Raw genomic sequence first — 27,132 nt, forward strand, 5'->3', positions numbered from 1 at the left:
CTCTAACTGTCTTTTGACATAGACAATAAGCTCTTCTACGTAGGTTAACAGGAAAATATATTTTTCTGTTTCAGAGATGACATTGCATCCAGCTCCACGTTCACCCTGGAGGACAGCGCTATCTGCCTCACCTCAGAGCAGAGCACCATGGATGTGGACATGGACCGCGATGACGGATCTGTTCTCGATGTCTACTTGGTGAGTTGTTTCTCCATTTGATATTTCAGGTCACTGTCACATTGGGGTCAATCTTGTTTTGTCCTCATGAGGTGTTCAGATATTGGCTCAGTGGTGCTTGTGCATGTTTAGCTTGTTCACATTTAGGCCTAAACCACGTTGATAATCGCCCGTTTCTCTCTCCTCCCCGGCAGTGAAAAGAGCAGCTTTCCAACCTTCATTTCCTCCTGCCAATCAGACAATCGCCGCGCTCCATTGGACCGGCCAGACTGGCCTTTGACTCCACTTCCAGTGCTGCTACATCCATGTTGCCATTTGCATTGCCAACACATAAAAAGACTGAGATTCTCCACCGGTTGATGGACTAAAAGAAGACACCAACAGAGTCACAGCGATGGACATCTGCAGGAACCATGTGACATATCATGTAACGTGATGAACATCAGGCTGAACTGAGTGTCGCTTTTTAGAGCATGCGTCAACGCAGTGCCATTAAGTTTTATATATGTCTACTGTTTTCATGGCCTACACAAAGATCTAAATATTTACTTTATATATATATATATATATATATACATATGAGGAGAGGGTAGATACATTTCTTTTAACGTTTCTTTCTGCTGACCAGAAAGAAACGAAAGAGCCTTTCAAAGTTTGCTGATCAGAAGAGAAATGTTTACAGTGACTTTATGAAGGCATCTTTGTCCCTGATGAACAAGGATGTGTCACACAAAGGACAGAAGCCAGCTCACAGACAAAACAGATGAGAAAATACTCATATGAACAGACGTGATGGATTCTGAAGCTCCACAGGCGTAACAGACTGTGACGTGGTTAAAGCTGCCACCGCATCCTTACTGTCGCCCTGACAGGAACCTGAAGCTGTGGTTAAGGGCTGCTGTAAAGTGAAGTGACGGAAGACAGTTACTGGATCTTAGATGAAGCACAGCGCGGCGGGATGATGCACTCGCTCTTGATCAAAAGGCACTTTTGACACTGGTTATGATTACTGTAAGAAATATTTTTCTCTGAAGATGTAGCTTAGGTGGGTGGGCTACCTGACATAAGCACACATTTGGATATGTGAATATGCACTTTTTCTTTTCTCTTTTTACTCCACAAATGCACACCTCTGTAAGTCATTGATGCTACATGTACAGAGACAGTGACGGAACATTGTAGATCATTTCTGATGTGGAGCCAGTAGTTTTGTGAGGTTTTGCCTCATGACTGAAGATGCTTTTACTCAGGATATCCCTTTGATACTGAATAAGTGTGTCCTCCTCAAGAAGTTATGAGACATACATCCTCCGCTTAGAAAGCTGTCCGATACCTCTTCATCAAGAACCATATCCAACTATAAATGTTGAATTCCACAAGACCATAATTTATTATGTAAATCTCAATATTTTACCATTTGCTGAAAGAAATACTTTAATCGCTGAATGTAAAGACAATGCATATTTATATTTAGAGAGACTCCTATAAATAAATAAACTGCTAAAAATTTAAATGTCTACTGTTTAGCTACTTTAACTTCTGTGATCCCAGCATGCATAGCTTCATCTATTTGCATATTACAGCTGTGTTTGTATGTACACATCATTTGGGAGTTCCCACTAAATCAACATACACTGCACCGGTTTCTGTTGTGTAACAATTTTAATTTACAGAACATTGTCAAATTGCATTACATTTAGTGCAAATAATAACACTTCTGATGTACAACTTAGAAATATACAAAGTGTGTAGATTACTGACAAAATATCACAATTAAAAACACTAAATGCATTCTTCAGCTGACGTTGCTCGTAGATCTAGCTCTTGTAATCATCAACAAAACAATTATCCAGATCCTTCCTAACCTCTGACCCTTTAGACTGAAAATCTGATGGTGAGCTTTTTTTTAACCATGCAGATCTACTGATTGTAAAACTCCCGTTTCTCTTGATGGCATCAAACACAACCTAGAGTAAATTTAAATCTTGAGGTAACATGATGTGAAATGCTGACCCTTCCCCCCTCCCCCGCTTCATTTCAGTGTTGATAAATGCACATCTGGTGGCTGTACAGTAAAGATAACCAGGACTTTTTTTAGGGTTCATCCTGGTGTCTAAGGCATTCTGGGGGTAGTTTATCAGTCAAAGGGGCAGGAGGCCACTGCACTGTAGTGTGGCGTGTGAAATGTAATGTTAGAGTACGACTAAGTGTCTAGGGTGTAGATGATTTCCTACTCAACATTTTACAACTTTACCTCATCCTGCACAATAGCAGCGGGATTAATTTACAAACCTTACACTCATGAATGCACAGACAGATTATTTTTCTTCCTCATCAGGGGCCTCAAAAATGGTGAAAAACAACCTGGGGTGTACAAAATGTATCCACTCGTCTCTCAATGAAAGAGAGGAATCTGTACATCAGACACTATAGGCTGGCTATTCGCAAATATCGGTCAGAAACCTGTGTGTTACGTGGAGGTTAAAGACCGATACACACTGACAATATGCCCGCAACTTAGCATCTATAGACCACAGTCAATTACATCATTGATATCCAATTATTGATTATCACTTCAACCGTGTCAAAAAATATTATTTAGACTCATCAAATACTCTTTATATCTCCCACTTCAGGTTTCCTTGGCCCATCAAATTCAAGCATTTAACAGTCAATTCACATTTCTCACATTGGTAAACTAACTGAAAACGTATTCGGTTTTCTCTGTACAATACATTGTGTCCCCGGTGCTCTCCGAAAAGCTACTTTATAACAATCTAGAAATATAAAGATTTCAAAGCTTTAGGCTCTGCCCCCCCTCCACATCAGACTGCAAAGAGAGTCATCACCAGAGGGACAGGAGAAGGAGATGCTGTACCACACCTCATCTATGCTTTTCCTGTCAGTAGCTTTCCTCTCTCGTGGTAGTTACTTTAGCAGCAGCAAAACAAGTAGCTGTAATACTAGTGATTAAAGCAAACCCCAAAAAAAGTCAAGAAGTATGTAATCATAAGAAATGTACAAAACAATTTACAAAAAAAGCAAATAATTGGTAACAACAATTCAAAAAAACACTTAGGAAACTCTTGAATTTACATACAAATGTACCAGGGCTCCAGCCTAACTTTTTGCATTGGTGCACTGGTGCGCCTAACTATTTCATTTAGGTGCACCAGCACACAATTTAGGTGCACCCAAAGTTTTTCACCGCGCCTTTTGGTGCCACAATAACAGATTTTAAGTGTTTTGTTAGTTCCCATAGGCCTACACTGCGGATGTCACGATACCAGAAATTTAGTAGTCAATACCAATACCAGTGTAATCCCATGATTCTCTACCAAGTCGATACCACGGTAAAAAAAAATAATAGTAAAACAATAAATTCCAGGTACTTCAACATCCACTCCTTTATTACCATTTGCATACTGTTTTTTTGTTAGGAAGTTAAACAGGTGATAATTCCCTTTCTATGATCTATTCTATATTGCTGTGAAAACATCTCCTTCAAACGACTGGATTTATTCAAGTTTCTCGCCGAAAACTACATTTTACAAGATTACATTTGAAGACATCATGATGACGTTATAATTTACATTCACCCCAATACTCATTTTTACCTGAACGCATCATAATGTCATCAATGGCACCTCCGGTTAACTAGCTCTCGATAGTGAGTTTAACAGTCTGGTATCTACATTTTTACATATTACGTTGGTATAAGAGTAGTGTAATGTAATGTGTGCGTTGCTAGTGAGAGAGAGCGCTCAGAGCAGATCAGCTGTTTAGCGATCATCTGAGCAGAGTAAAGTTGACTCGTGTCATTAAATGTACAGTGTCTCTCTCTCACACACACACACACACTTTTTGCCCTCCCCGCTTTGAAATGAATCCAGCGCCCTTTTCAGGATTAGGCATCTTACTGGGGACCGGGGAGACCGGTGGTGGATCTATGCTCCGCCGGTGATGCTGGTCTGGGTTAGGCTGTTCAGGACTGGGGACAGGTGTAACGGGCACCGCAGCATTTTTCTTGACGAAAAAACAATCAGTAGTTCTCTTCATTTTGAATTACCGGTATGTTTTATGGTTGTGATATTGTTCGAGGAGGAGTACAGGGTGCGGTTTGACACATACACACAGAGACAGACCTGTCAGGCGCACCGGTGCAACCAATGAAAGTATTTAGTCGCACTCGATAGATTTTTGGTCGCATATGGACCAAAACGATCGCACTCTGGAGCCCTGTGTACCGATGGCCAACAGATGGTGTTAAGCCATGATAATGTGGCTGGGATGACATCTACTGATGGATTAAAGCCGTAAAACCAGTCTCTTCTACAAGCAGGTGTCCTGTAGGATGATGTAGTGTCCTGCATGTAATAGTTTGAAAACACATTCTGATTGACAGGTGAATGAGTCGTGTAGTCATTTGAGAGCCGGTTCAACGCTGAACAATGTCGTCTCTCCAGTGGGCAAACTTGGCCCTCCGTAAACCTGAGGCAAAAAGGAAGATGGAAAATCAATATCCCAGAATTTTTTTTTTTTTTTTTTTCACAGACGAAGCATTAGTCAAGAGATATATAGATAGAAGATACTGAAATAAGTATCTTCTTCTGTGTCTTCTGTGTATCAGTTTAGTTACTCTCTCAGCTGTAAAAGAAGATGTGTTTGGTGTGTCTGGTTACCTCTGTGTGTTCAGAAAAGGATGGGCTTCCCAGCTGTTTTCTCCTGGACATAGGAAGTGAAGCGTTTGAGGAACTTGGGATACTCTCTCTTGGCCACGGCTCTGAGGACCGAGGCTGGAGCCCAGCCTCCTGGGTTTACTGCAGCCACACAGAGGGTAATGATCAGGAAACTGTGTGTACGTGCTCACTTCTGATAAAACTATTAGTCATAAACCCACAGTGTACATATGCTGTGCCAACAGAGGTCTAGGGTGCCCTCTAGTGTTTTTTATTTTTTCTCAATGAACTCCATGATCTGCCTGGCTTCTCTAACAATAAAGTGAGTCAGGATTCCCTCAGCAGCGCTGCTTTACATCACTATGAACTCGTCTACAGGAAGTCAGGGGAGGTGCAGGTCTGGACTGACGTTTCAAACACACAAGCACACAGACAGTCTAACTCTTGTGCCAGCTGGCAGATGTACAAAGACTAGTTAGCAGAAATGTAATGAATTATTTGAGGAAAAAGGTGTAATACAAATGATAGCAACTCAGTAGCATCATAGTGTGTCATTCATAATAATAACAGTAATAAAACAAACACAAAACAAAAGAGAAGCCAGCTAGAGGTAGCTTTCTGACAGCATTACATTTTGTGACACAAGAGATTTCTACTGTACAATGGTTCCATATACACTGGATCTGTTTGATCCACTTGTTTTCTTTTTAGTCCCTTGTGTGACCGGCAGCTAAGATGGTTAAAACAGCCGCTCACATCTCAATAAGTCAACACAACCAGCTAACTTTATATGTGCAAACTCAAGTAAACATTCTAGCTGTATTTATTTAGACTGATGTGACAGTTGAAATCTCAAGGACTTTTCTGCTGCTGGCCGTAGGCTATTATTCGCAAACACAATTGCCCCTATCTTACACCATCTTTACACAAAGCGGCGCACAACGCAGCGCAACTGTCTAGTGCACTAATTGCTAGTTTCAGACCGATGCAGTTGTCATTTTCACGCCTGGTATCCACAATGTGTAAGTAACAGATGTACTTGCGTCCATTGGCATGTTGGTCTTAAAATGAGGTGTGGACAGGTGCTTTGTTGGCGCATTGCTATCTTGAGGCAGCAGAAAGCCATTGCGTCATTGACCAACAAAAACCTGGTCTAAAGTCTGGCGCAGTGTTACTCAGATAGTAAGATGCTTCCACATAGGCAGGTTCACAACACGCACACACTCTGCTTGTTACACACACAGGGACGCAGCAGCTCTCCTCCTCCTCAGTTCATTACAGTGTCAGCTCTAGACACTCATTTCATAAGCAGCCCATTTCCTCTTGCACACACTCAAGGAGGCTTCCCCCACAAATGTTTTCTATCAAAATGTGTCATGAGTCCACGAGTGCTGTTTTTATGCCTCGTGCACACATGCTTCTGTCTGCGCTCAAGGTTTCCTCTCCTCATCCCTCTGTGTTGTGAGCGTAGTCATAGGTTACTTCAAAGTTTGCAGGCCCTCTACCCCTTAACGGTGGCGTTTTGAGGCTGATGCATCACATTATGTACCGCCTCTTTGGCAGTGCCCGGCTGCAAGTAATACAGCCTCCAGAGGCTTCCGCTCAGCCCTTTTTGTCCGAGCCCCCCCCCCCCCGTGGGTTGAATCGGAAAGCAAAACAGTTTTCATTATTATCAATACGTGTTTGTCATATTTAATGTTAATTGTAATATAATGAATTTTGGTGCATGTGCTCATATGCAGTCCGGGTCCACCGGTCAAGGACCACATGCATCACACTTTCACTTTGTGCACGAGCAGATCTGTTTCCTCAGCAGAAAACCACTCGCTTCTCCAGTTTTCTGAATCCGCCATTTAAATAGCAATGCGCCCCTGACTTTTAAAAAGAATGGGAGAGGACACTGATTGGTTTGATTCATGTTACGCACAAAACACACCTATGGTTAATTAAGAGACTAAATACAACCCCTTTGTGCCTTACTCTGCGCCCAGATTATGTGCCATTTAACCAGCATAAGTGGAGTTGGACACACCCTAAACGCACTTGCGCCATGCACTTTAGACCATGCGCTACAGATTGTTTAAATAAAGGCCAATATATCTCTACCAGTTTGCCAATGCTTTGGCCTGAATATCTTTAGTTTCTCCTCTGTAGTTTAGATAATTCAGTGGGTTTTACTTATATAAGTAATGGACTGTCTGCAGACAAGAAATAACAGTTTGACCCAAATTGATTAGGGGTCAGGCCTCAGCTTAACACTTCCTTCTGGCATATACAGTAGCTTGGATGTTAATGTTGAGGTGCTTATAGGTAGATTACAGTTAGACTGATGATAATAGTGAGGCTTTGTTCTGTTGACTGCTGATATTGCCTAAGGCATATATACACTGAGAGCAAAACTTTATGAGGCTGGAAAGGCACTTACCATTGGCAACGTAGGTGATCTTACAAAGGATGTTGTCTCTGCTGATCTCTTTATCACCCTCTGGTGGGCTGACCAGCGTTTGGCAGATCATAGCAACATTGATTTTGGCACGAACGCACCGGTTTGTGGGCTGGAGGTAAAACAAAAATGTAAATAAAAACAATCTCCAAGCTGCCACAAATCTCACTGTAACTAATCTGACAGAGTGACTGGGGTTAAGAGGTCTAAAACTATTCTTTCTTCCATTTACCCATGCAAACGGCCCTACAACAATGTCTTGTTTGACTATGGGATATTTGTACAGGAATTATATGCTGAAATTAATCGAATGCTTGATGGATGCCTGATACATCCCACTTGCTCTATGGCATGATAGCAACAGGTGTAATGTAGTAATCTTACAAGGGCATTGTCATGGTCCACAGAGAAGTTGCAGACCAGCCATGTGTCGGGATCATTTTCGTTTGTTGCCAAGATCTTCCTGATGGCTGATAGATAGAGCACGTCTCTCTGAGAGGCAGGCCACACTCTCTGAAACACAAACAGAGGCATTCAGTTGGCAATCAAACAGGCTGCAGAATATTACTGATCAAACGTGCAATGTCTCAAACCACCAAGAAGTCAATTTACCTTGTGTGTCTGGTAAACAATGACGGCATTATCAGAGAGCGTTTCCACAACATTGAAATTTTCAATGGTGGCTGAGGGAGGAAGAGTTCAGGGTCAGGTCATGACATTAAAACAGAGAAAGTCAAACAGAGTTGATATGATGGTGACTTTTAAAAAGTGAACTTACTCTCCCAGTCCATTCGGACAGCCGTGTCCCAGAAGTAGTGGCAGACCTCATGTCCCGTCACCCCCTTCACAGAATGCGTAGCTTTGAGAGGATCCAGCACAATACCGTTCTCCTCTACTTCTCTCCTGTACACCTGTAACACAAAGTGCGGAGACAGAAGTTAGAACAAACGGAAAGTCATGTCATCACTATAAACATATTTGCAACCTCACTGAAAACACATATCCTTAAGGATCCTCTTAAAGGAACAGTGTGTAGGATCTAGTGGTGAGGTGAGGAGATTGCAACCAACTGAAGCCTCTCCCCTTGTGCCAAGCGTGTTGGAGAGCTACAGTGGCCGACATGAAAACGCAAATAGTCCTATCAAGAGCCAGTTGTAAGAGTAGCGTAGGTCATTTGGAGCGGAGCCAGTGTGTAGAGTGAGTGTGTGTATGTAGGAAATGAGTGGTGAAACAAGAGAGAGAGGGCGACGGGAGCGAGCAACGTTATTGACTTCGACCCGAGCAGGAAAAGTTAACAGTGTTTGGCGATTCTTAGTTTCAGGTGATTATACACTACTGAAAACATACTTATTAATATTATATTCCATTTCTGCCCATAGATCCCCCTAATGTTACACACTGATCCTTCAATTCTACCATTGACTGATAACTTGAGAGGATTTTTTCCATTCAGAAATGACTGATTACTTATTTTATGGATTATTTTTTTCCATTGTGGCATGAAATACTTTGACTTTAAATATTTGAGTAGGTCCTCTACCTCTGCTGGCTGATAAATGTAATATCAGTGCTTCTACTGCAACCACAGTATCTTTTAAAAATTGAATGAGACTTAAATATTCACAGCTAGGAATCATGAGACATGATTCATAAGCAGCATCTCTCCTCTGTACTCACCTTCATCTCTCCTTCTTCTATTACAAGCTGCCAGTTAGCATCTCCGCCCATATCCTGAAGCGAGTACGTCATATGATTCTGCACATTCTCCTCCACCTAAGAGACAGACAGGTATTGATTAAATTCATATTTTAGAAAGTGTTTTACCGTTCTTTTAACTGCCTAAGTTGAGGACATGCTTTGAAACAGGACACAGTTGCGGAGGAGAATTCATTGTATGTGTGATGCTCTGCTCAAGTTTAATGATTTATAGATCTTGAACAATCAACACACCTAGCACCTGTGCTGGTATTTTATTACAGATAACATTATAGGAGGCAAACAGTTCAAATATTCCCCTCTCAGAATCTTAGGAATTCATTAAGCAAATACATTAACCACTGAGCTCTAACCAAATCAATATAAACACTGCTTGGGGTGTTATTCAACATCCCAACAATGCATTAAGAACACAGTGGATAGCCAGTCTGGATTCATGCCTGCTCATGCTGTGGAAGACGGAGTGATGAGAGGAGAGGAGAGGAGAGGAGAGGAGAGGAGAGGAGAGGAGAGGAGAGGAGGAGGAGAGAAGAGAAGAGAAGAGAAGAGAAGAGAAGAGAAGAGAAGAGAAGAGAAGAGAAGAGAAGAGAAGAGGAGAGGGAGGCGGAAATGAAGAGCTTTCAACTAAATTCCAGTCATGCGGTATTAGAATAACATTTTTTCTTATCAGTGGTATGATGACAACCGTTATGTGATGAAGACAACCTGTCAGTCACTCCAGGAATTTCAATTTTGTCCAGTCAAGGTTTTTTGTCTTAGTGCTTCACATAATATTATAAAGAAATTGGTGTAAAAAGTGCCTCTAACATGCTACTCAAAAGCACAGGAAATCTTTGTGAAGTCCTGGAGAGACTGGTTAGTAGACATTCTCATGCTTTCTCTGACTGCGGTGGAAAGCAGTAGGCGTTTGCATCCCCCTGCAGGTACAGGTGCTCACTGTTGACCACATACAGTACCTGAGCGCTGAATCTGTGAATGTCATCTGAAGCACTGACTAGCTCAACGGAGGACAGGGAAGAAGAATGGCTATGGGGCTGTGCAGCAGAGAAGAAAGATTGAAAGAGAAAAGAATAAGGAACAAAATAGAAAGAGGCACCCTGCAGCGGTCCAGAGGACGCAATCACAACCTACTGAAGTAGTATTTCATACGAAGATGTTATGCAAGCGCTCAAATGATTGCAACAAGCACAAACTGATTCTCTGTGTGATCATATTAAAGGTAAAGCATGGACACATTATGAGAAGCACACAAGCTACAGTCATTTGCTGAGCTTTACAGACAGGTCACTAAGCTGACTAAGCTTCAGACAGGAATGATGAGACAGACAGTAGCAACCGGTATACTTAAATTAGAACAAAGCAGAATGGAAACAAGCTGTACATTAAAGAGAAAATAAGATATGTGTTGAGCACCTGGATGGCAAATCGGTGTGTACCGATGGTGGAGTAGACGTCTCCTGGAGGAACCGGAGTTAGTCGAGGTATCCTGACCTTCTCTGACTGGCACTGGGGGACAGAGAGTAGGAGTTTGGTGAGAGAGAAGATTAAGAAGATGCGACAGAGAAAGGCAACCTCCCTCCGTGTAATGTATGCAACTGTGCTTCAGTTCATTTTGGCTTTGTTTAAATGTGTTTCAAGGAGAGATATATGAGGAAGGGAGGGACAGGAGAGATCAATGTGTCTTATAGACTTAAATGTGTAATTGTTTTATACATCCAAACTGGACAGGACATTTTGATTGAGCAAGTTTAGATCTTCATCACACCTGCTCTTCTATCTTGTCCTGTCTGTCCAGCGCAGCTTCCACCGCATCGAAGAACTCATCCTCATTGATCAGACTGTTGGCCCCTCCTGTGGAAAGCAAATGCTGTCAGCAATATAACAACACTGTGAGAGAAGCTGAGAAAAGCTGTGAAAAGGGTGCAGGAAGATAAAATGAACATGCTGGGAGACATTGGACAAAGTCAAGAAATCCTTCTGATGATCCTTGCCTCGTAGTCTGGGCCTCCGTAGTGTGACTTTTTTCTTCAGTTCATTCATAGCAGACCTTGTAGGCATCTTCTACCCTCCCTCCTCTTCTCTAGCTCCTGAACACACAGAGAGAGCAGTGTAGTGTTAGTGCAACTGTACTAAACAATAAATAACAGCATGTAAATAGAAAGCCCATTAGAAACATCTGTGCTGCATTTTAAAAGAGATTTGCTGATCCTCCACATTTAGACAAACAAACAACAGGAGTTCACTGTTATAGAGACAGAAACATCTCCGCCCCAGTGACCAATGCTCTTTCATCAGATTACAGTCGATAAAGAGTTGCTAAAAAAAGGGGAAGAAAAGGGATGTTAGCGGGTCAACAACAATCGGGCAACTCACCACATCATTCGGCTGTGCGAACGCACTGAAACAGGTTTTCCTTAATGTGTCATTCCCTGCCAGAGGCCAATGAACGCACTTAACCCAGGTGTAGTAGACAAGCTCTACTGCTATACAATGAAGAACTAAGAGTCTATGTTTACATCCATCTATGACGTAAAAGCACTGAGACATCGCTAACTAGCCTCTGTATTTGGCCTACAAAGACAATAAAAAAAACACAACTCTGCCAAAGAAACTTAATTTCCAGGACACAGTTTACCCAACACTGCAAAAAGAGAACGCAAGCAAACTAAAGCAATATTAGACTAAAAACAATAATGTCCCTAAAAAATATTTAATTGGAGTGGAACCCAGTCAGAAAGAGAAGAAAACAAAGTGTACAGAAAGGTGTGGACATATAAGACTTGCACAAAATAAACAGGAGGTGAGCCTGCTTGTCAGCGGTGAGTAACCACCAGACAGACAGACAAAAACCTACTTTAAAGAAGTGGCTGCAAGTCTGTAGAGGTACCCATCTCTGTTTATGGTATTTGAGCTGCTCTGTCCTCCCTTTGTAGCGTAGGTTTCCACCAAGAGTCTTCGCAGACATTTTCTAATTTAACCTCTCTGTACAAGTCCGAGCAGGCGGGTCTTATTCCTTTGAGAGTGTTGTTCCAAACTATTCTATTTCCCTACTACACATCGGCAGGTAACTTTACACACATAACCAAACACAGATAAGACTGAGGTAGTTTCACTCGAGCAGTCTGAGTAACTGAAAGCACTTCCCGGCTTTTGTAGGTTTTAGGGTTGGGCAGCATGCCTTGACACACAGGAAAAAAGAAACTGGTTTGACAACATCAGCTGTGCTGATCAGGATGTGAGCATGAGGTGCTCTAGAGCGTACCTTTACAGACACAGACCGCTATTAGCAAAATCAATGAGTGTTATGGGAACTCCAACCACTGGATAAGAAGGTAACGATCGAATAAAACAAAAGGGTTAAAAACCATTAAGGGCAACAGGTGCAGTTGTGCTTCTGGTAAGCAAGTCTGACTATTTTGAAAAGTGTATGTTCATTAACCTTTAGTCATTCATTTTACATGTAGCTGGTTACCACCTGTAAACCAGCTATATCTAATAAAAAAAATGATGGTTTTCAGTAGTCTGGACTGTGGAATTTGAGGACATTTTCAACTTTTTTTAACACTGACTAAGCACACATTATCTTTTTTTTCAATTGCAAGTAGGCACCTTACATTCAAGCAGCTTAACACAGTTTAATTTGTCAAATAAATACAAGATGAACACGCAGAAATCAGGAACAAATAACACAAACAGCATTCATATCAAATCTTCTAACCAACGGAAAGATTAAGTATTGATAAAAGCAGATCTGAACTTCATCTAGGGAATTAAGGCTTGTCTAACTTCTTCATTTCCACAGCTATTTATTTATTACAATTAGTGTATTTTACATGGAATCCATTTCAGAGCACAACTCCATTATATTACCTTCTAGACTTTAAAAAACAACCACTTACTTTTTTAAATAGTAACTTTCCCATCAACATGAACAGCGGATTGCTTTCAAGTTTCACACACAGTCATTGCTAGACATTTTGAGAAGCAGAGTGTTGATCCACAACCTCATCACCTGAAGGATGGAGCCCAACAACACCAAACCAGGTCAACTCCTTAAAGACAATGGAAGGCAGCAATTAGCTCGTCAGTCTACGACACTTCCAGACAACAATGGCTGCTGACAAGCCCACTCAAGAAACCTATCCTTTCTTCATTTGGTACACTGAGTGACATTTATTTTGATCACTGTGTGTAGAGAGCAAGACCGTACCTTGTCCACTCTCTTCTGCCAGCTGTCCTCCCGTTTGACCATCAGTTCGATGCAGTGGGGACAAAAGTGGAGAGGATGCCTGCTGTGGTGGCCTTGAAGGTTGATGGCCTCACCCTTGAAGTCTATTCCATTCATACCTTTGGGGCTGGCAGGGGGAAACACTGCCACAGACAGAAACAAAGGAATAACTGAATGTGACAGCTGACTCACGACTTGATTAGAAATAGACTTTCTAGTTTTCCCATTAAAGGGAATCAGTTATTTCAAGGCCAAGCAGCCAAAATGTATTTTGTTTTCACAGATATTCTAAAGCAATGAATGAATTGTCTGTATCTGCAAGTTAACTCACATTTTTCTTTGCTGCCATTGTTGTTGTGATTACATTCGCCATCGGGTTTTGGTAGTGGTAGGAAAGTCCTCTTCGTCTTCCTCTTCTTCTGCTAAAAAAAACAACAGCAATCTTAGATGCACTCTACTATCTATCTGTCAGTTAACCAAATTATAAATATGGCATAGATACCTCAACCTGTACATACGTATAGCTACATATAGTATAGTTTAAACATTTCAAATCTATTCAACAGGTATATTTACACCTCCAGAGTTGCTAACTTTTGCTTAATTAGACAATTGTTGGAAGACGTAATACTACATTTTCTAGCAAAAGCATCATTCAGATTAACTATATAAGACAGCAGTGCAATATGAAAGTGATTTTGAAGACTACAGAAAGCCTCTGCCTCTGAGATTAAACAACACAACAAAGTGCCCCCTTAGTGGATATTGATTTTTGTTTCCTTACCAAACACTCTCCTTCATCTCCCATACTGCATGAACCAAGTAAAGCCCCATCTATAATTTTCTTTCCTTGGCCAGTAAACATCAAGACTAATTCCTCTTTGCCATGTCCACAATCCACACGGCTCTAACAACTACAGCCAATTTAAAAACTATTTAAAACATGTTTGAAATAAATCTCTTGACACTATGCATGCTCCATAATAGTGTCTTTATGCTAGAGGTTACCTCTGTCTCTGTGAAATTCATCTTTGGAGACAACGTCAGCACAGGTGTCAAAGTATTTCTGCAGGGTGTCCACTTGTCTGCACAGAATGTCCCGGAAGGTTTTCCATTTCTGCTAACTTTTCACGTAACCTGTGCCCCTTCTTAGCAAAGAGAAACAGAAGTTAAGAGGAAATGAAATAAAGGGGAAATATTCCATGTCAGCTCTCTTGTTTTAACCACAAGGCAAGATCATCATAAAGATAAGTACAAAACACTTGACATTCTTTCACCTGAAAAAAGTAATAACAACAGATCTAGCCTTTAGCTGGTATTTTCAGAAATGCTTTTTATTTAAACTTTATTTACACAGGTAACCTCGCTGAGACACGAGGTCTCGTTCTCCAGAGGGACCCTAATTCCAATAATTTTAATTTTTTGTTTTTTTATTTTTTGAATTCTTTGTATATGTAACCAAAGTTTGAATGTGTATTGATGGAAATACATCAGAGAAGGCAGAGAATCTGACATGATCCAATAGTGCCAAACATCTTCAAAACTCTCCCTCTTTTACCTTGAAGGAGGATGCGGATGTGGCCGACAAGGGCACTGGCTGCTGAGGTGAGAGACAACATGGAACCATGACGCCTGAGACTGGTTTCTGAGCCATAACCAGACTCGGCCTGAAATCCAGGGGAGGGATTGAAGGAAAAAGAGAGAGAATGAGGGAGGAGAGAGTATAATATTGGATGATAAGAAAAGGAGAAGGAGAACAGAGGAACAGAAGTTCATTATGTGCACAAAATACATTAAACCCTCTGCAATTATAAGAAGAACGTCTGCAGCTCATAAAAGCAAGACAGAGACAGTGGGTGAGATCAATTCAAGCAGTCAGCAGCGCTGAGTAATGCTGAGCTCGACCAGAGCAGGGCCTACACCTACACAAACAAACAGATGGGCTGACAGATAGAACACATGCGGTCAACCCATCCAGTAGACTGATACTAGGTGGTGAGGAACAGATGAAATAATTATACTGGATCCCAGAGGTGGACAGATCTGTGGCTTGATTGCAACTTTCTGGAGGAAAAACACTGTTGTAACTATCAGGACTTACAGTGTACTGTCTCACGAAAAACACATCGAGCTGTGTGACCTGGCATTAGGGAGGGAGGGAAGGATTGGCAGTAACTGCATTTGTTCCATTAAACAGCCAGCTTATGACTGGGCGATGCCTGGGATTGCCCATTCAGCAGCATTTTATTATACATTGTGCATGCGCTGCCATTCACACCCAGCCACCCAACCAAAGCAAAATACTCTTGATTTGTCCCACATGCAGCTGTTACTGTTATCCACTACATGAGAGAGCGACAGTAAATTCATGAACAAATATTAGAGTCCCATACTGAAACTCATACCTTTACTCAACAGTAATGAGCTCAACACTGAAACTCTTTTACATACTATGAGTCAGGATCCTAATATGCTTGGGATGTGTTTTATGAGTCTAAATTTATATTTACAAAGGTTTCGTCATGGCCTTTGTGTGTACTTCCCTCTTGATTATTAAATAACAACTATGTTGTACTATTCCTGTTTACTAACTGGCATGCAGAGGTGTTTCTTGAGAACCAGTGAGCTAACTGAGGAGGAAGTCAGGTGAAAAACTGGACAGAGAGCACACATACATTCCTCTGCTAGAGGAGCTTACTGTACAATACTTATAACAGGGTGATAGACAGAGATTTGACACTGAATACTGGTGAACAGATTAGGGAGCTGAGTGGTACACTGTTCAAGCCCAGGCCAACAGAAAATAATGTGTCAATATTTGCTGTTTAAAGGTTATGTTTACACTCCTACAATCCAATGATTGGTGGCTATTTAAGATGAAAGTGATACATTTAGTCAATTTACATAGTTCAAACTAACCCTACCAGATAATGTATGAATTACAATAAAAAATTAAAACATTTGGATCGTACAATGACATGAAATTCAATAATATAAATAACAAGAAAACTCCAGACCTAAAAATTACCTGACCCATTGAATATTTACAACATTCACAAAGTTAGAATCAGGGCTGTTATTATTAAAGATACACTATGGCTTAATTAAAAAAACAGTCTGTAGAAGTGCTGCTCAACATGATGAAGTTTTTATTTGTGTTAAGAAAGACTGACTATACGCAGATTTTAGTAACTGTAACTGCTGTGTTCACACTACAAGAGACACAGTATCAGTCTAGACGTGGTGAAGCATCAACCAATCATATGTTATTGTTTCACCCTGTTCCGTTTCATCTATAAAAATGCTGTTTAAGCCAGTTCCCAGTGCTATTTAACCACATAGCTACGTCAACGAGCGATTGAGCAACACTCAAGGGCGACTCATCACAATGTAGCTGGCCATGCTGGCTGCTTTGTTGCTTTTGTCACTCATAGTTTAAGTGTGTTATTTTTTTTTTATTTTTATGTCAAATGGAGTCAAGGCTTGTTGACACGTTGACTTTGGCCTTAGCTTCACCTCTGATGGCTCAACAAATATTAATGTTTTGATGTAATGGGGATTTTAGGTTCTTAATGCACTATACAATAGAGCCTAATTTAACTAGATCATCCTCAGCGTTACTATGAATCCATGTTCCCCGCTGCAACATATCAAGTCCTTAAACAACACAGCCTACATTGCACCAGCTGAGAATAACAGTTGGGTAGTTACATGGTAAATTAAACATTTCACAAAAAGTGCTACAGAATAAAAGTTGGTTCTTATAACCTTACCACTTTAGGATCTGAATTGCTTTGTGCCATCATTATGCACCTGCCTCAGCTGCATGACACAGCCATGCAAATTAAACACCCACTCATAACAACACATGAAATGGCATCTTGTGCCACGGCTTTGTGATTTTAATGAGATGAGTGTACAGTATCTCAGTGAGTGGACCATAGCAACCACTGAGTACTTCTTTCACACCTGAGCATATTGCTGTTTGGGAAATTACCTGTCATTAAAAAAGCTGGAAGTCCAGCACAAAAGCCATGCAGCATAACCTTAATTTCTAAAACAAATAGTGACAGATCTCTTTCAATGACTGACATGCAGCTGATTCTTGATTCTCAAGCTAGCCCATCAGTGCTACTAATGTGAAAAACTGCATGCATGCAAATAGAAGATAATCAATTATGCAATATATGGAGTAAGGCAAAGATGGGCCATGTTTATCATTTATATCACAACACTGGCATACTAATTAAAGACTTCAGTGAATGAGTGACAGTAAGCAAGCAGCATGCCAACATGCTATAAGCCCACCATTCGGCCATTCCAACACCCAAAGCAGAGCAGGACACTGCTGCAGTCCCGACGGCTTGCTGGCCCCAACATGGCCAGACGCTCCCCCAAACACTCCCACTGTTCTGACAATTCAGAGGCTTAAATCCGGTATTCCCGTTTCTCTGGACACACCTCGCAGAGGAACAAAAGGGAAGAGGAGGAGGTGGAGAAGAAAAGCCATACAGGCTCAGCTTAGCTCATCATCAAGTAAAAGGAAGCAGCTGTAAGAGAGGGAACGGAGGACGAGGAAAAAGTCATTTTCTCCGTGGCAGACAGGGGAGTGGCAGGCACTAGCCGCTCAATGAAGCAGAAGAGAAAGACTCAGCCAGTCTTGAAATTCCTCGGCAGAGCGAAGCAGGTCTGCGTTCAGTCAGATATTCTGCAGGCACACACATGGACTCTTAAAAGACACACACGCCCTCCACTCTTGTTGCTTACATGTATCAACCGACCACACACCCTGATATGTGAAACCTTTTCATCTTGTCCATCTTTATGTCCAGCATCCATCACTGAGCAAGCAACCGTAACTGTGTGCGTTTGCATGCAAGAGCGAGAGAGGGATATAAAAGAAGGGTGCATGCATATATGTATTAGAGAAAGAGAGAGAGAGAGAGAGAGAGACAAGGGCTGTCCTGGGCTGTTTGTATGATAAACCACTAAAGTACCAAATGGGTGGGTGAGTGAAGCAGCCTACATTATATGAGAGAGAGAGAGAGAGAGAGAGAGAGAGAGAGAGAGAAAGAAAGAGAGAGAGAGAGATATAACAGATAAGAGGGCAGAGAGTGGGAGGCAGGGAACAACATTTGTCTGGATCTTCTGCTTTACTTCCATCTACCGGTCTTTCCTTTCATCCTCTCTTATTCTGATTTTACTGCTATCCCATTGTGAAGCCTGATCTGGCCAATAGCGTTCAGACTGTGCCAATAACCAGCCTGAAGAAGTGGTGGAAAAAACTATGAATACATACGGGGGTTTCCCCCCATTTTCTTCTATATCACCCCTCTGATTCTGAACCGAATGGAACAGTCTTTCTCAGTATGATTGAGAGTTTTATGGTCCCTCTTGATTTTTGTTGCTGTGAGAACGGCGATAAAAAAAAATGCATTATTCATGAAGAGCTGCACTTAACGTCCCTACACTTAGCACAACTTTTTTCCACCAACACAAACACACCCACACATAAAAACACAAATGGACTTGCACGAAACCTATTTTATTTCCCCATACATTAACAGCCTAATTTGGTGCTATGGATATGCAAATTAGATTCGTTTTTTTTGCATTTGCAAAGTGGCTTATACAATACGAGGCATTTAAAAGGTGTAATCATGACCTGTTTGACCCATATTAAAGCACAATTATAATTGTTAACTACTGAAACCAAGCTTGAGCAAAGTAGAGTATATGAAATTGGCACAAAAAATGTAACCCTCAAAAAGTTGTTTTAAAAAGGTAATTGTTACACAATTTTGTATCTGAGTAACTGTCCAGAGCTTCACTAATAGATGGCAACAAGAAAACTAGAAATAAAATGTCAATATTTGCAAAACAAGATGCAAGTATGTTTAATCAAAGTCTAAGATAGGCTACACCATTTCATGCCCTCTTGACACAAAGATTAAAACCACAATGCCAGTGGTTAACATTGCATGCAATACCTTCTTTGTCCAGTTGGAGCAGTGCAGGCACACTCACATATAGCAATGCTGCAGGTAGTGCTGCATTACGCTTGCTGAGGTAACTGTAGGTCACAATCCTGACATAACCCTGAAATACTTTCACACTGTCGTTAATGGACTGGAGACCTACGGTCACTCTCACTCAATTGCCAACACCCAGTAGCACTAACAAAACCATCAACAGCACCATTTTAGTGGAAAACTCACAGGATAGTGATTATTTTTTCCAAGGGTGGTACTTTTTACAGTGGTCTCTCAACTCCAGTGATTTATGTGGTAAATGCCAGCAATAAAAATTACATTATCACATTATTAATATTACTTGTGCCCTGATAATATGCATCTATCTTACTCTCTCACACAGACATTTCACCAGAAGACCCAGATAACACACAATAAACAACCAAATATCACAATACAAACACACTGATTGATATTCCCCAAGTTGATGTACTCTCTGTAGAGTAGAACACTGTATAAGCAACTCAATAACCTAACAAATGGATGACTACTTTGATATTTACAGCATACTAACACAAACTAAATTAGTATAGCCAGCTTAATAAAACAGGTAGCTCAGGTCAAGCAATCTGATTGGTTCATAGCTGTGATATACTGTAATTTCCACATACCACTGCTATGACGTGTCTAACCTTTGCACTTTCAGTATCACTCCGTGTCTAAGAGATAAATAATAGACTCATGGTTGCTTAGCGACAGGGTCACAACGTGATGCCATTGGGCCAAAAAATACTTTTTTCCCATAGACTTACATTGGGAATGAGATGTTTGTAACACGTCGGATAATTTTTTTTTTTTTTAGGTAAATCAACTTCCCGGTACGAACACTTGAAAAGCCCTTATTTAAATCATTAGGTCTTTAAAGTTGTAAAATGCACTAATAAGTGAATCCAAAGTTTTGTTCACTTCCTCCGTTCATGTGAATGAGACCCAGACCGAGGCTGGAGCGAGGGCTGGGAGGTGGAGTTAAAGGAAACGCTACTGCGCCTGCTCTATGGGCCCAATGGATGCATTAGATCGCTGGATGATCCGTGTACTTTATCACTCGGCAGTCGAGCCATTTTGGCTTCAAGATCACTGACCAACTTTCATAGGAATGAACTTGAGCCCGCCTACAACGCTGTATCCAGTTCTCTTTATGCATCCATGATACAAATTAACAAAGTTAGCTGCCAAAACCCATTTCAAAATGGAAACGTTAATTGTGGATTGAGCCGTGTCCATCTCCAGAAAATAATTCACCTGCTAAACAACATGCAGCGCTACGTAAAGAGGAGGTTCCACAATGTTGCCTGGAATATGCAAGCAAGCAGAAATGCAGCAGAAATACACTAACCACTGCCTACGGAAACGATCTGATGCGGTTCTTGACACGAGAGAGAGATTATGGCCGTAAATGGACTACACAGGAACACACCTCCACCTAACAAAAAAAGGCAAGCCTTGTACAAGGAGATATGAAAGTCATCCTACTGACACTGGACTGTTTCTCAATGGTTGCACAATACAACATGCAACAATGCAACATACAATAATGTAAATAAAGAGCCAAATAATTAAATCAATATAACGCTAGCATGTTATGTTGTATGTTCAAAAGCAACCACCATTCCAGCAACTGCCTCGGTACGTGCAGGCAGGAGGGTCTATTTCATTGTGAACATTATTATTTATTAATATAAAACTATTTAAATTGTAATGTGTCTATAACTTCCATATTGCCATATTTGATGTCTATTTCCGATTCGCGTCAGGCCCCTTAGCTGTGATATAATCACAACTTTCAACGGCCTGTCATGAGCTATTGCTGAAGTATCAGCTAGTTTGCGACAGATCACGGCATCATATGTTATATGCATTGCATGAAGCACTTCTTTCATAAGCCATGACAACATATCTAATGTGTTTTACACATTTTACGTATGTTTACGTTAACTTGATGTCATTGCAGGGTGAGCAGCTGCCTGGTATCTGATAACAGGGGATACCCCCACCTCAACACCTCACTCCACAGATTCCTCACATTCCCAGGGTGAAGGGCTCTGTGTGCGTGTGTGTGTGTGTGTGTGTGTGTGTGTCTGTGTCCGAATCCCTGTCCTGCCACACCCAGTTCCCTGAAACAAAACAGATAACTCCCTGTCTGTTCTGAAAAACACCCTGACCCAAAATTGAACCTAAATACCTGAAAAATGTGAATAATGCAGCAAAACAATATTTTCAGTTGGTGATTAGATAAGTCTAAAAAGTCTGAAATATTTATTATAGCTTAAGGAACTGATAAGATTCTTGGCAAACACCATGCAAATAAAAAAAACAAAACATAGGCAAAACAGGGACTGGATTCGGGCACACTGAGCATCTGTAGTATTAATTAATATATCAGGGTAATGCAGCCGACTTGCTTGCAGCAGGTAGGCAAAATCCACGTGAACATTATCACAAGACAGTCTGTATGACAAGCAAACCAAGAGATACCCTAAAGATCCAGAAAATCTATGAAGAAAGAGAAGCCCGTTCCACTCACCTTGTGCAGCTCTATTGACTCAATCCACTGGAGTCTGTGCTCAGGATCTTCAGCTCTGAGGTACCAAACGCTGTCGTTCACGCTGATGTCAAAACGGCACTCGTCAAACTCATGAGGCTGCAAAGAGAGAGGAGAGGGCTCATGAATCGTTATTAGGCAGAGCATATGTGTCATCATGTCATAAAATACTATCAACGAAACCAAATATCTGTATTTGAATACCAAAATAAAAAAAACCCAATGTAACATTTTCCCCCAGTTTAATAAGATCACAGAGGAATCAGAGCAAAAAATCCCTCTATAATGCCTCTACAGTCTGTTTATGACACTAGCTGACTAGCGATGACACATTCTGGACACACATGGATTCCATCAGTCACAGAAAAGCCTCTGCTGCCACACAATAAACAGGAATTTTAATTAGAAACTGATGTCTTGTGTCTGCAGGCGCAACCCTAAACGACCGCAGCAGAGCTGTGCAAAAACAGATATTCTTTCAGCCTGAACCTGGGTCATCATAACTTTTTCTTCCTACTATTAGGCCAAATCTTTCAACAATTTCACTCCCCCGTTCGACAATGCACCCCACCCAGCTCCCAGCACTGACCGCCTTAGGCACCCAAACACGTGCACCAAAGAATTCCCGTTTCCTCTGAGATTGGAATTTGACCACTGCTCACAGCTGAGGAGAGATCTGTTCTGCAAAGGCTCCTAATAAGAAATAAGACACACTTGACTTGAATATCCTTCCTGTTTTTCTCTTTAGTAGAACCAAGACTACAGCTGCTCTGTCAGCTGACATAACCTCATGTTGCTCAAGATTAATTAGATTTGCTGAATGACGCTCATGTGCTGGTTTATTTGCTGCCACGGACAACAGCAACATACACTCCAACTATGAACACGGCCTGCAGAACTTTGTGCAACATTGTCTGTATACTTTAACACATAAGTTGCAGATCTGGGACACTGACAGGGGTGATCGGTTTTCTCTGACCCTTAAATGCTTTCTTTTACAGTCACAGACAACCTCAGAGCAAAAGTTTCTCCTCAGGGACAGGTGTAACATCAAAAAATGCCCTCCACTTTCTAAAGTTCACGATAAGGCGGGGTGTGCATTGCAATGGTAAGCTCAAGTGCATCCAGCCATGATGCCATTAATGGTTAGAGAAATCCAGTTTATCTTACTGTGCTGTATCAGACACGGCCCATAAACCTCTGCTTTACAACCCAGTTTATACCTCTTTCATTCTGCCTGGAACAATCTCCTTCCCCTTGCGTAAGCACTACTGAATATCCTTGCTGCACTGGCTATTTTCTGTGTAGAGGACTGTGGCATCTTCAGTGTTAGGAAAGAGAAGGTTATCAGCCAAACACTGATAACCTTCTCACAAAAAGAGACATCCAGGACTCATTCTATGTGCTGCTTTTAAACTAGTGTGCGTGCAAACATGTTTGTATTTGAATTAAAATAATATTTAAAACAATAAATATGAACATTCACTATTATTTCTACGTGTTTGCTTTGCACAAAAACATAAAACTGACAGGAAAACACTAATGCACTGACAGAGAGCTTGAACTGATGTGAGCTTTATAGGCCCATGATAGGAATTTTCAGACAGTAACATCTCCTGCACAGTTTGCTTCCGTCTGAGGACAGTCTGGTGTGTCTGCAGCTACGCAGTGTGTAACAGACTGATATTAAGCAAGAAGAGAAGCAGAGGCTTGTTCCTGCATTCCTGAGTCCTCCTCATACCACAGTCCCCGTAGACAGAACTGGCTTTATTGAGGGAGAAGGGATAGGCAGTAAGAAGTGACTCTGTGAGTCATACTACTCTGATTATTAGTGATCACGTGTAATTTGCCTATTATAACACAATTACAAAACACTACGAACGGCTTGTGGAGCACCATTCAGGTCTGCAGAAACACCGAATTGGCATAATGCTCACTCAAATGATCACTCTCACTAGAGGAAACTAACTGTGACCTTTCATGTTGTCGTTTTAATCCAGTTTTGAGTCATACAGAATAATCCTATTGCACAAATCACAGCAAAGCCATTTGTTTGGCCTCTGTACTTGGTGGCGGTATGCTCAGAGTGAACAGTGAATATTTAACCAGGGTGTGGGATTTCAACTTATCTCACCAACGGGAGGCCTGCATCGGGAGATTACAGGTCCGATATGTAAAGTATGTGGTCAACGCTTACATTTTAACCATAGGGAGCACAGATTTCAAGTAGCCAATGCTATAACTGCCATGGAGGTAAGAGAGGCATGATATCTCAAATGACTGCTGGAGCAAGAATGCCTTGGTCTGCTAAACAACAGGTCTCTACCTACCTGAGATCTTAATAGCAGCCTCATTACTAGTTAATGTTTACCTTTCTAGCTTTGAGGAAACGTGGATTGAAGGATTTAAAATTCAACTCTATGCTAATGACAGGGAAAGAAGGGATCAAAACATTTGATACCTGCTAGAGCGGTAACTCTACTCCAAGAGCACTGATGCAGAAAATTAGGCCTTTCATGGTCGCCCATCCTATGGGCCCTTATTCCCTGAAATGTTGGACAGGTGCTAAGCTCATTCTTTTGTGCAAAAGACAGCAGCAAAGTAATGTTCCTTCCTCGTACCATGGTATATACTTACTGTGATAACAGCCTTGCTGAGGCACAGAGACCCCCTGCAGCCGTATTCCCGTTCATCCTCCGACTTGTAGTAGCTCAAAGTATTGTTTTTCAACACGACCCATCGGTCCTGCCATCCGTGTATGTAGTTTGTCCACTGTAAACACACAAGAGGCAAAAGTCAAACAGTTAGCTGACTATGCAAGTCAACATATCCTCTGTCTGAATGATGTGTATGCAGTAATTAATTAAACTGTTGAAGCTCATAAATCCTGAGGTATGTCACTAATTCTGGCTTTAGGACCCATCATTGTATCTTATACATCATGGTAGGATGGTCATCCCTCACTCTGTGGAGGTTACAACACTGGTACATTATAATCTCTAAGATCATCTCTGGCAAACTTCATTTGTCCATTTACAAGCCTCCCAGGTATTTGTATGAAGAGATCTGTTTAATCAAGTAGTTATTTCTGCAGCTATAAAGCATCTCTTACATGTTTTAAATGGGGAATATCAACTTCTGCTGAGTCCCTACATTTCACCTCATCAGGCTAAAGAAGTCTTTTGTCCATCAGTCCATCTTGTTGCTTAATAATAATTAATGTGCTGCTAAAGACATGTAGAGGACGGATGGTAATTTTGTAATGGGTTATGTATGAATAATGGTGTTTTGTTTTGTTGTCTGATGGGTCTTACTTGTCTGTCTGTCTATGGTAACAGTATGTCTATTGTATGTGTACCTTTATCTGAAACTGAGCTGGATGCAAAATGAATTTCAGTGCAGACTGTAAATAAAGTTGTATCGTATAATTGTAAAACATTGGTTCAACCAAGCGTTACCTTGCTTAAAATGCCTCCGGTATCCACATGCTGAGCGGATTCAGGGTCCACATCCTCATCCGAACCGGACGATGAACTCTTCTCGGACATTTAAATCCCAGCTTCGCAGGAAAACCTGACTTTCAAAACGTGATTTCACCAGAACAGAACCCACGCGAGCTTTAACACGAGCTTGCTGGATCAGTTATAGATCCAAACTGCTGACAGCTTCTTTAACTGAGTGTCTCAGACATCATCTGAACTGCTTATTGATCCTCAGACTTGAACACAGCTCGCGTGTGTAGTAGTAAAGCTCTTCTCCGGGTGACAGTCTCAACTTCTCTGGTTTTGCGGGCTTTGTTTTGAAACTGACGTCGAGTAGTAATGAGACTAAGCTAGTTAGCGTTAGCTGTCAACTAGCTCACTAGCGTTAACTTAACCAGCAGCTCGTTAGCTCTCTGAGCTGCAGTCCACGAGGAAGGCCTTCAGTATTAACGCTGAAAACAACAACTTCAAGCTGCTAAATGACGAGCATGCGGGCTGTGTGTGTCGCTGCTGGTAGTTCCGCAGTTTAGTTTAGCTTTAGCAGGACGGCTGACTAGCTGGTCTTCATTCAGGGTCTGGAGGAGGAGCTGCAGCCACGCTTTACTGTGTACCTGATGACAGAGAGGCGTCAAGTTAAGATACCGAGCACCGGAAGTGATGCCGGAAGTCACACACGCGTCTGCCTTCAAATTAAAAGCATTAATGTGTTAACTGCAACATGCGCTTGAAAAAACATAAATAAGAGTTTTATTTTTGGCTAATTTGGAATTCTGGATTCTGTTAAGTTAAAATATATATGTTTTTTATTTTATTTTATGGTTTTGAGTGAATTCATCAACAGGAATGCTGTGAGGTTTTCTGTAGTATAATCTGACCTTTAGATCCTCCTACTTCAAACTGTGCCAAAGGTCAAGATTCATTTATTTGTTTGGTGTTCCTCTGTAGACGACTTTCTCTGACTAATCCGTGTACTTCAGGCATGATGAAAACGCCCCAGTCTAAGGTTCCTCATTTAAGAAAACATAATTTCAAGCAGTAAAGTCTAAAAGGAAACTCAGGTTCATCGTGAGGTTATTATTATTTTTATTATTATTATTACTATAAAATGATGGAGTAGCTTTTCACATCTATTAATAAACTGTCCATCTGTCAAATGTTTCAAAAGTCGCTTAAAGGGTAATTTAATTGCTGTTTTATAATTGCTTTTCCCCGTGTTGTCCATGTATCTGTTTTTATGTTTTTTATTTTTTCCCACTCACAATGTTGTTTGGTTACGATTGCCCTGAAGTCTTTATAGATATTTAAATCAATATCCTCCTCACAAACACTGACCATACACTTCCACGCAACACACACGCACACACACACACACTTATCTTTTTTTATATATTTACTGTATTGTTATTGTTGTTATTATATATACCTTGTCCTAATTGTTTGTTATCACTATTATGTAGTCATATTATTTTTTTATATTAATCTCGTCTCCTCATGAAGCCCAGTGGGTTTTTAGCCTCTTCCTGCACTGTATATTATCCATTTATTTTTTTGTTATGTTGTATCGTTTTAAATTGGGCAAAACAAATAAACAGTAAACAATAAACAGTAAAATCATGATCATGATCATGATCATTATCTGCAGCTAAAGGAAACCCTTGATGTACCTTTTCAAATAACTTCAGTAAAATAAATTGCTGTGCCTCTTTATAACCACGTGGGTCCACTGTAGGACAGCAGGACAGTTCTTAATTCTAACAGATGACAACTAAAAAGTATCTTAAGTTTCATAGGAAACGAAAGCTAAAAGGATGCTTTTTGTTTCATATTTATACT

General features: G+C 41.0%; 1 protein-coding gene and 1 pseudogene across 1 annotated transcript in view; one reads left to right on the plus strand and one right to left on the minus strand.

Annotated features, from left to right (window-relative positions):
- Positions 1-1,686, plus strand: part of pip5k1bb (phosphatidylinositol-4-phosphate 5-kinase, type I, beta b) — a 33,799-nt gene extending 32,113 nt beyond the window's left edge. Inside the window, exons 14-15 of the mRNA XM_037776953.1 lie at positions 75-198; positions 372-1,686. Coding sequence (XP_037632881.1) covers positions 75-198; positions 372-374 — 127 coding nt within the window. The 3' untranslated portion in view covers positions 375-1,686. The remainder of the gene's footprint in view (positions 1-74; positions 199-371) is intronic.
- A 138-nt stretch (positions 1,687-1,824) lies between these two features.
- On the minus strand, positions 1,825-25,942 carry LOC119492495 (annotated as a pseudogene).
- Positions 25,943-27,132: the final 1,190 nt, after the last annotated feature.

The sequence above is a fragment of the Sebastes umbrosus genome, chromosome 8 (assembly GCF_015220745.1).
Source record: "Sebastes umbrosus isolate fSebUmb1 chromosome 8, fSebUmb1.pri, whole genome shotgun sequence".
Taxonomy (NCBI): Eukaryota; Metazoa; Chordata; class Actinopteri; order Perciformes; family Sebastidae; genus Sebastes; species Sebastes umbrosus.